Source organism: Quercus robur, chromosome 10 (genome assembly GCF_932294415.1).
Source record: "Quercus robur chromosome 10, dhQueRobu3.1, whole genome shotgun sequence".
In the NCBI taxonomy this organism is placed as follows: domain Eukaryota; kingdom Viridiplantae; phylum Streptophyta; class Magnoliopsida; order Fagales; family Fagaceae; genus Quercus; species Quercus robur.
Window position 1 is genome coordinate 51,634,413 of NC_065543.1, and position 10,864 is coordinate 51,645,276.

Genomic DNA, 10,864 nt, shown 5'->3' on the forward strand with positions numbered 1-10,864 from the left:
TAGAAATAGTGGAGTGTGGATTAGGGGTTACTCGAGATCAATTGGGTACACTACAAGTGTCATGGCTGAATTGTGGGCCTTAAGAGATGGGTTATCTCTTGCTATTCAGCTGGGTATTAGTAAGTTGGAAGTGGAACTTGATGCCAAGGAAATAGTGGAGATGTTAAATAATACTGACAACGCTAATAAAAAATTGTCTCCATTGCTTCTTGACTGCAGATCTCTCATGGCAAGCATCACACAAGTTCGGGTAGCTCATGTGTTTAGAGAGGCGAACAAGTGTGTTGATTACTTGGCTAAGAATGGGTGCTACATGAGGGAGGATTTTGTTATTTTTGATGTTTCCCCCTCTAATGAATTAGATGGTTTACTTGTATTTGATAGAAATGGTCTGTACAGTTATAGACATGTAGCCTCTACTTTGGCCTCTGTGGCTGGTTTGTAACTTCTTTTGTTGTTTAATATTATGTCTATTAAACAAAAAAAAAATATATATATATATATATATATATGCCAAACATACACTTTAAATTGATTGTAAATAGGTTGAATTGAGTCAAAGTTACGGGTATTTTGTATTTTTCCACGTGTAAAAAAAAAAAAAAAAAACAAGAAGTATTAAATATAAAAAGATAATAAAATACCTAAATTAAAAAGTTAAATAATCGGTAGATTCTTAAGTTAGTACAATTTAAAGATCTCTTTAACCCATGTTTTTAAGTTTTTAAGTTTAAAAGGGCAAATGAATTAGAATTTGGGCTAACTTCTTCCAAAATTTCTTATTCATATAGTGTGTGTGTATATATATATTAATTTCTATTCAATAAACTAAAAGGAGGGAGAAAAAAGTGGAAGAATACTCTTTGACTGATGTTTCTCTCTCGAACTCTCACACCTCATTTGGTTTTTATTATTGATTTATCATCCTTAAACTTACATTAACCTTTTGAGTTTTGTTTGCCAGCTTGGTTTAAGGAGTGTACATTATTGTTCGTGATCGCATGGTGGTGGGTTTGATGGTTCAATTTGGTATTCATTGGCTTGGTAATGGTTTGATTTGGTATGGTGGTGGAAAAATGAAGAGATGATAATTTTTTTTTTTTTTTTTTGTTAAGAAGAAAAAGAGAGATGCTATATTCATAACAAATCATAAGTAGTTAATTGTTATTGGTTCAAATTTGAACATATCACTGAGATTACTTTTATGCCCCAACAATAATAACTAGTAACAAGCTGTCATTTATGATTTATCGTGAAAATGTTGTGAATATTGCATTTCTCGAAGAAAATTAGAAAATAGAAAATATTACTGTAATGACCTTATTACATAAATTTTGAACAAAACATTTCATGGAAAAAAAAAAAGAAAAAAGAAAAGAGAGTTAAGGTAAGAAAAATAAAATCCAAATCTTTAACTTAAAAGAGAGAGAAAAAAAAAAAAAAAATAGAGAAGGCCAAAGGATTTGGTGTAGATAGGTAATTTCCATAAAATCCTTAATCTTCTCTCCAATTTTTCTTGATTTGGGGGGTTGGATTATGGTTAGCCCATTAAAAAAAACAGCCGAACCTCAAAATTTTTTCTTCTCTTTTTCCCTTCTAACCAAACACTCATTTCACCCAAAATATCTTCTATTTTTCCCTTTCTCCTTTCATTCCTCCAAAATCACCCCAACCAATCATACACTAAATCAATTTTATTTTCTTGTATGATTTTGATAAATTCACCATGGTTTAAAAAAATCATATCAGACCAATCGATTCAAATTCAACTAGAAACTGAACCTTCAATTGGTCCGGCAAAAGTAGTTCGGACATGGAATTCACCCACAAAAAATAAAAAAAATAAAAAGAAAAGAAAAAAGACGCTTATTATTCTCCCTCGTCCATTGAAAGTCACTTGGGCCAACTACGGTGCAAGTGACATGTTGAAGTGTGAACCCAGCCCATTTACACCTTCAAAACGGTGCGTCCTCAAATCCACCTCTAGCTTCTGAACTAAAAGTGAAAAGTGAAAAACCACAGCTCAGAAAAGAGAGGGAGGTCGATACTCGACATTGCTTCAAGCTGCTCAAACTCAACTGGACTATCACATAACAATCTCAATTCTCAAGCCAGGTAACAAATCTTCATTCTTTTTCACTTAAAGCAACTAGCTTTAATCTCAAATCAAATGTTTCGTTTAGTTTGCTTAAACCTCCCACAACAGTTGAAGCACAGAGCTTTACCACATAGCCATGCCCACTTGTTCTCAAAACTCTCTAATTCCAACGAAACACCATCTTTTACAGTCTCTTTCCTTCAAAAATCATGTGGGTTGTCCTTAGAATCCGCCATTTCAGCTTCCAAGAAGCTCAACATCGTGAACACAAAGAATCCCAACTCAGTTGTGGAACTTTTGACAACTCACGGTTTGACTCAGACCCATGTTAAAAGTTTAATTACTAGTCGTCCAGTCTTGCTTTTGGCTGATTTAGACAATACCCTGAAGCCCAACTTGGAGTTGTTTGAGTCGTTGGGGTTTTCTAGCACTAGCCTTGGCAAAATGCTTACCAAAGACCCACGTGTGCTTGAAAGTGATGCATACACTGTGGTTGAGTTCTTTAGAGCTCATGGTTTCAGTGATCAGCAAATATCAGATTTGACTATGAAGCGTCCAACATTGTATTTGTTTAATGCACATAAGATTTTTAAGCCAAAGCTTGAGTTTTTCAGATCTTTGGGCTTGTCAGAAATTGAAATTGCAAAGATTTTGTCGACCGAGCCTTATATTCTAGAAAGGAGCCTCGAAAACCAAATCATTCCTTGTGTTCAAGAACTTAGGCGGATTCTTGGCAATGATGAGAATGTCGTAAAGGCTATAAAGGCATGCTACAGGGTACTTGAATGTAAAGTGGAACAAGTGCTACAGCCCAACATATCGATGTTGGTAAGCCGTGGTGTACCCATGTCCTTAATTTTGAAAATGTTCTTGATCCAACCAAAATCAATGCTTATGAAGACTTATCGGTTTAGTGTGATTGTTGATGAAGTTATGAAATTGGGTTTCGATCCCAATAATCTGCTATTTGTTCTAGCCATACGTTCCATGGCGGTTATGAGTAAATCTTTGTGGGAGCAAAAGGTAGAAGCTTTTAAAAGTTTTGGATTGTCAAAGGATGAGATTTATGCAGCATTCAAAAAGCAACCCATGTGTATGATTGCTTCAGAGAATAAAATCAGGAAATTGATGAGTTTCTTTGTGAACAAACTGAATATGACACCTTCAATGATCTCCAAGAATCCAAATCTTCTACTGCTTAGCTTGGAGAAGAGGATTATTCCAAGGTGTTCAGTTCTGCATCTTTTGATATCAAAGGGGTTGGTTAAGGAAGAAACTAGCATTGTTTATGTGTTCAGAATGACTGAGAAGAGGTTTGTGGACAAGTTAGTGAGCAAATATCAGAAGGAGGTTCCAGATGTTGTTAGTGCACACCAAGGCAAGATAGAATTTCAAGGGTTCCCCTTTGATTTAAAAATTTGAGTTATTATGAGTTCAACAAATGGCAATGATGGAACAAATCACTGCCTTTGGCCACATCTTCATTTAGTTTAGTTCATCTTTATTGCTCACATTGGGTGATGAATAGAAACTTGTCAAAGTTGAGCTTAACCTTTTATGTATAACGACAAACCCCATGCACTTGTTTTATGGAGGTGGCTATATGGGCTGGCAATTTGAAATTTGAGTTTAGAAGAAGTCAGTAACCCTTGGCCTGCTCTGATTACATTAGACAGGAGTATGGCATTGCACAAGAATCTTTATGATCCAGCTAGCTGGTGGTCCTCTCAAATTCCCTTTTTTCATCAACAGTAAGGGTGGATTCTAAGGTTGATGTTATTTAAAAATGTGTTTCAAATGTCAAGGCACTCTAAATGTTTAGGTTTTTCAGGTCTTGTGATAAGAATTTACTCAGAAAGCATACATTTTTACAATTATTATTGTTCTCCTGCTTTCTCTAAAAAGGTTAGTTTCTATTGTTTTTTTTTTTTTTATTTGTTATCATATCTATTTTGACTTGCATTGACTGATGACTACCTATGCTTTTGTTCTTTTTCAGTCTAATTTTGTCATCTCTTTGCATTATTTTACTTTTTCTATTTAATTAGTAATTGTTCTGTACTATACTAATCCCATGACACCGTCTTCGAAGTCTAATATGGGAATGGTATCTTATTAAAGATTCTCAGCTAGTCAGCTTGAATAAGTTTAGTTAATAATTTTTTTTTTTTGAAAATTAAATAAGTCTATTTAATAATGGTAAGACTATCTCTTGGTAAGGGCCTCTTGTTTGGCAGATGCTATGGAATGACTTGGGGGCTTGTTGCATGAAGTAGCACCTATACCTGGTTTCAGTGTGACTCAAAGGACATTATCATCTAATTTTATGTCGTGTACTGTTTTAAGTTTTAACTTTTAAGGGCTGTGTTCAGATCAATTGCTTGGGAATTCCCTAAATGTGTCCAGTAGAGTAGCTACTGTAGCTTGAGGGAATGTATGTTTTCTTTGATAGTGTCATTACCTTTGTTAATGTTGCTTACAAGTTACTACCAAAGCCATTGCTCCCAATTGGCGAGCTTGCTAATGGCTACCTACACTGGGGTCTTCCATTAATCGATAGAGGCATATGTTACATGCTAGTGCGCCCTTTTCTTTTTCTTTTTCTTTTTTTTTTTGATAGGTAATATAAGAATTATTATTGATGAAAAAGAGAAAAGGAAACATACAATGAGTTCATGAGAATGAACACAGCAAAGCACAAAAACAGAAAACAAATAGAAAACAATCACAAGACTAAACTAAGAGAAGAAAAAAACTGAACAATAGAAGAACCACTGCGCCCCTTTCATCTGTAGCCTTTTACCTTTTCATGCTTGTATTCCAATTACCACTTCATAGTTTCTTCTTTATTAAAGCTGGCACCTGTAAGCTATGCTGCTCTTCCAAAATTCTATAGGATAAGGCAATTGCAGTATGTATCTTTTTATGTTTCTGACTGTACTTCTGAATTTTTGTTGTTTTCAGCTCTTTTTGCATCCCAAAATATTAAATTACTCAAGCGATATGAGACCAATGAGTTCACCATGAAACCTTTCTCTTAGTTTCCTATCAATTTGTATGGCTTCCTATATATGTTAGCAAAAACGTTATGGCTGAGCAAGTGGGGTGATAACCTTTCAGAGTCAACTCATGATTCATGATGCAACCATTATCCCTGAAAGAGAAGAATCAGAATTAGAAAAATGTTAGCATTGCCATTTGACATAGTTCATCTGAGCTTGATCTCATGATCAGTTCCTTAAATGTTGTTCTTCCCTTTCCCACTACCATTTTATATATGCATCTCATTTCTTATATAATCTGTTCTAGTCCTTTCCATCCTAAATCTTGGGATGCATACATCATGTAGAGCAATACATGTGCTTGCAATATCTGTTCTAGTTCTTCTTTTTATTCTGTATAGCTTAGCATAGTTGCTGAACACAAAACAAATAAACTGTAAATGTGGCTCATATGCTGAGATCTTGTGTTGGCCCTTTAATGGGGTGTTTTTGATTCCTCAAATTTCTTTATTTGTTGATTGTGCAACTAGTAAAGCTCCAATTATGCAATAATAAAGATATTACAGAAAAATGGGAAAGAAAAATGAGAGGAAGCATTGGATTACCAATTAACTGAAAACAATGCTATTCCCATCAAAGGACACAGATTATTTAAAAACCTTTACAAGCTGGTTGTACCATGCCCATCTTTCATAAGATCTGACCAGGTCCTCAACTTTGGAAACCTCCAAATTCGTATTCTTAGAATTTCTGTACAGTATAGACTTCACAAAATATTTTAAATTTTTGTAGCTTGTAACATATCATTCTTTGTTCTCCTTTACAAAGTTATTGCTTTAAAATGAGGTGAGAGAAATCTCAAATCCTGGGAGTCACCTTGTCCCTCCATGATTAGTCCTGTTGTTAAAGCTTGTTGAGCCACTTTCCTGGCCCTGCTAGGTCGGCAATTTTACACCATGCTTCACTTCTAGAGCCCAAAATATTATTGTTGGGCTACAATACCAACCATGTCAATGAATTCCTAATTTTTTTTCACACACTAAGGTCAAAAGTTCAATGAAGTTACATTGTCTTTAACTAGTCTTTGCAATTTAGTTTAGTAGCGAGGACATGGAGGGGAGAAAAGGACGATATAGAACTTGCTACCATTTGGATTTGGAAAAGTTATTATAAGAGCTCAAATTTTGTTTCAATATCTTGTGTTCCAGACTTTGAAATGGAGCATAAATTTCACAAAACCTGTGCATGAGGAATAATGTTCCTCTGTCCTCCAAAAATAGGTTTTGTACAAGGCAGTACTAGTGTTGTATGTTGTGTAATTATATATTTTCTTTTGTTAAGAGTAACAAGGAGGTCCTTGAGAATTCTCACACATCAAAACATGGGGATATTAAAATTTATAAACACACTGACACTTGCAAAGATTCTATTCTCATTGTTGTCTACTTTGCCACATTGCTATTGAATTGCATCACTTGACAAACAACTCTTTTTCTGCAAGAAGATCCCTGGCTCTTGGCAGATCCTTACTCTTTCTTTCCATCAGCACTAGCAGAAGCTTTCTTTTCACTGTTTACTATTATACATCATGTCCCATCTAGGTGACTGGAGCATTAGATGGAAGCATACTTTGTCTATATTGAATCATTAGTAGAGCCTCTCGCATGTAGTGGACTCACATATTTGTAGATCCATTTTCTGAGTATAAATATTTTGTATGAGATAATTTCCTCTGTATTGAATGGATTGAGGACAAATTTTGTTTATATTAAAATAAATTAATAATATTTTATCAAATTGAGCAATCAAGTAGATGAGGTGGAAGCAGTAGCTACTGCCTGAGCCTTGGAGTTTTCCCTGGAAGTTGGTATTAACCAAGGTATTTTGCAAGGTGATTCCAAGGTGGTCATGAAATCTCTTGCAGACAAGGTGTAACCTTTGGCTTCCTTGGGCACTTTTATTAATGGCTTATTTGGATTGAGGGCGAGGGAGGGGGAGTATACACACACACATACTTGCATTCGGTCTATTCTTCCTTTTGTTCTGTATAGCTAAGCATAGTTGCTGAACACAAAAAAAATAAACTATAAAGGTTGCTCATATGCAGGGTTTTGGGAGGGCCCTTTAATGTGGTGTTTTTGATGCCTTAAATTTCTAACTGTTGATTCTATAATGAGTAAAAGCTCCAATTCTACAATAATAAAGAGTTTCAAGATAACTACGAAAGCAAAACACCACACCAAGTTTGAGTGGAATCACTAGATTTCCAATAGGTAAAACCTAGGTAGAGTTCCTCAAATGTTGTACCTTTAGGTATCCCAGTCAAATTCAACCATATGATTGCATCAGCCAATCAGTCACATGGTTGAATTTAATTGTCATTGGAAAAGATAATATTTTTTGTACTACATTGATCAATCTTCAATGCAACATGTAATTGATTTCTTTTTTCTTTTTTTGGGATGAGATAAAGATAGATACAACATGTAGTTGAACTTAAGGTACAACACCTAAATAATTGTATTTTTAGTTTTATACTTAAGTTTTGCCCATTATAAAACAATGCTATTCCCCATCAAAGAAAAAAGATCGTTTAGTGTCCCCGGAAAGCTGATTGTACCATGCCTATTTTTGATAAGATTTGACTGAGTCCTCAACTTTGGAGAACTCCAAATTGATATTCTTAGAATTTCTGGACAGTACAAATCACAATTTTTTTTCCAACTTTTGTACCTTATAACCTCTCCCCCCCCTCCCCCCCCCCCCCAAATGCTGTTTTAAAATGAGATGAGAGAAATGTCAAAAATTTCCATTTAAGCTTGTATGTGGGACCCGCTAGTGTGTGAGAGACCTGGCATAAATGCCGGGTACAAGATATAATTCTCACTTTTGTTGAAGCTTGTTGGGCCACTTCCTTGGCCGAGATAAGATGGCAATTTTACACCATGCCTTGCTTCTAGAGCCTAAAGTCTTATAGTTGGGCTACAATACCTAGCATGCCAATAAACTCCTAATGTTTCTTCACACATTGAGGTAAAAAAATTGATTAAACTAATCTTTGCAGCTTAGTTTAGTAGCAAGGGGAGGAACGGGGAAAAGGACAATATACAATCTGCTACTACTTGGGTTTGAGATGGAGCATAAATTTTGTTTCAATAACTTGTGTACTAGGCTTTGAGATGGAGCATAAATTTCAAAATACCTATGAATGAGGCATGATGTTCCTCTGTCCTCCAAAAAATGTCTTGTACAAGGTAGTACTAATGCTGTATTTTGTGTATCTTCGTGTTTTCTTTTGTTAAGAGTAAATGTTAGGTCCTTAAGAACTTCCATACATTAAAGCATGGGGACACTAAAATGTATCACACACTAATAACACTTGAAAGTATGCTATTTTTATTGTTGTCTACTTTGCCAAATTGCTATGCAAATGCATGATCATGTGATGTAGCTTAGCTTGGTTACCGGAAGAGAATAAAATTTGAAGTTGATTTGGAATAAATTCGTACATTGCGATCATCTTGTAGTTCTTTTGCGATAAGCTTGCTGTGAGCAGTCCTCTTATCAAGCGTAGGATTAGGTGCAATGCAGTGGTATGTCCTCATGTTCATGTCATACTTTTTATTTTTAACTTTTTAAATAAAAATTGCCCCAAAAAATCTAGGATTTATTTTTGCTTATTTTTAATGATTAAATGTGAATATTGAAGAAAAAAGAATGGTAGGGACAAGGTTGGATTTAGGAGTTTCCTTACAATGTAGAGTGGGAACATAGCTAGATTTATATTAGATGATCGGCTCCACTGTGCAGGAGCAGCCTGGCTTTGGCAGACAACTTTGCAAATGAAAATCTAAAGTGGCATGGAACTTGTTTTATTTGTAAATCTAGAGATTGGTGAAAGGTATCCGCTGGTTGTTAGCATTGGCTTAGTACTACTGCTATTAGTCTTTCCATTTAAGGAGGCCTTTTTAAATGTGGTACAAATAGGGTGCTGGTGATTTTGTTCTTCACAAGTAGCACAACTATATCGAATTTTTTGCTCAGGAAAGAGCATATTGGTTGGACTTGACTATTATAACGTTCATTGGAAGCATCAGCAGTAGGCTAATAAGTTTTTGCATCAAACAGGAGGATAGGAGGTTGTCTCTCGAGCAACAGTCACACAAAGATGAAAGCTTGACTGCTTGTTTTTTTTTTTCCCCTGGTTTTGGTAGGATTGATGTACCTGGATTTTTGCATGTAATTTTTGGTAGTACTCACAGAACAGTAAATTTACTTTTTCGAAGTTTGGTTGACTCTAAATATGTTTATGGAGTTTATGTGAGATGCAGTTGCTTGTTCTGAGTAGTCGTCTAATCAAATAGAGGCTCTGCATACCCAAAAAAAAAAAATCCAAGCTAGCTTAATCTTGTAATATATGTTTTATGATTGAATTTGAACTCAACCCGTGGGAACATAATACTATTTGATTGGCGAGAACCCTCAAGCTTTTTTTAATAATGACCGAGATAGATTACAAAGAAATGGATCATCCAGGCCCATCTAACACTTTTTAATTTTAGGCCCACGACATCTCCTATTTTAGGCCTAAAACACGATTTCAAGTGGTAGGCCCACAAACATATTCATTTTTATGGCCCAAAACCCGTTAACAGGTCATCTAGAAGCAGATTATTATTTTGTAGGCATTCCTACTTTCAGGTGAACGAAGAAATTTCTTCCTACTTTGGAATAATTTACCACGGAGTCAAAGATTCTCTTTCTTATTTAAGAGGAAGGAAATTGTTTTTCCTCTGCTTTTTATAAAGTTTGAAAATGAGTCGGAACGCATAAGCTTTAGCTAGCTACACTCCAAAAATAAGCGTGTATCTATGAAATTTCTTCCTACTTTCCTCAAGGAATAATTTACCTCGGAGTCAAAGATTCTATTTTTTATTTAAGAGGAAGGAAATTGTTTTTCCTTTGCTTTATATAAAATTTGAAAATGAGTCACAACGCATAAGCTTTAGCTGGCTACACTCCAAAAATAAGCATGTACCTAAGAAATTTATTCCTACGTTGCTGGGTGCAAAAGTCTGAAAGTGAGTCAGTATGGAAAGCTACTTTCCATGTAGTATTTTCACAATGGACGACCAGTTTGGGCCACCAACTAAAAAATTGTATTCTCTAAAAAAGTTAATCGGACTACAAATAGTTTTTTCACAGTAGACTATCATATTGTCTTCTTGGCCTCAAAACAACAACTAGCATTCAATTTCTTCCCTCTGCCATTCCCATTCTCTCTCAAAAATCCATTAAGAAAAACCTCTTATTTTAATTTTCATTCACTTTCCTTTGCCTAATTTCATCAGGCTTTCTTTCTCTTCTTCCTTTTAGATCTTCTCAAACGTACCATTTCACTATGACTTTTCTGACAAACAAACAAGCTTCCTCTTCCTCCATCACCCACCAATACATATATGATGTGTTCTTGAGTTTCAGAGGGGATGATACCCGCATGGATTTTACAAGCCATTTGAATGGCTTTTTGAAGCTGAAGGGTATTCACACCTTCATCGATGATGAACTTCCAAGGGGAGAAGAAATTTCTACTGAACTTCTTGAAACTATTAGAAGTTCAAGGAGTTCCATAATTGTATTTTCTGAGAACTATGCATCTTCTAGATGGTGCTTAGATGAACTTGTAGAAATTCTTGAGTGTAAGGAGAATGGACAAATGGTGCTACCGGTGTTTTATAAGGTGGATCCTTCAGAAGTACGTAAC

The 10,864-nt window shown here is 35.2% G+C and overlaps 2 protein-coding genes across 2 annotated transcripts in view; both read left to right on the forward strand.

Annotated features, from left to right (window-relative positions):
- The first annotated feature begins 1,960 nt into the window (after window positions 1–1,960).
- LOC126702739 (uncharacterized) overlaps window positions 1,961–10,864 on the forward strand; it is a 30,199-nt gene continuing 21,295 nt past the window's right edge. Inside the window, exon 1 of the mRNA XM_050401560.1 lies at window positions 1,961–3,867. Within this exon, the coding sequence (XP_050257517.1) occupies window positions 2,171–3,520 (1,350 nt within the window). The 5' untranslated portion in view covers window positions 1,961–2,170 and the 3' untranslated portion in view covers window positions 3,521–3,867. The remainder of the gene's footprint in view (window positions 3,868–10,864) is intronic.
- LOC126702738 (disease resistance protein RUN1-like) overlaps window positions 10,223–10,864 on the forward strand; it is a 118,655-nt gene continuing 118,013 nt past the window's right edge. The window contains exon 1 of the mRNA XM_050401556.1: window positions 10,223–10,864. This exon is cut by the window's right edge and continues 122 nt beyond it. Within this exon, the coding sequence (XP_050257513.1) occupies window positions 10,502–10,864 (363 nt within the window). The 5' untranslated portion in view covers window positions 10,223–10,501.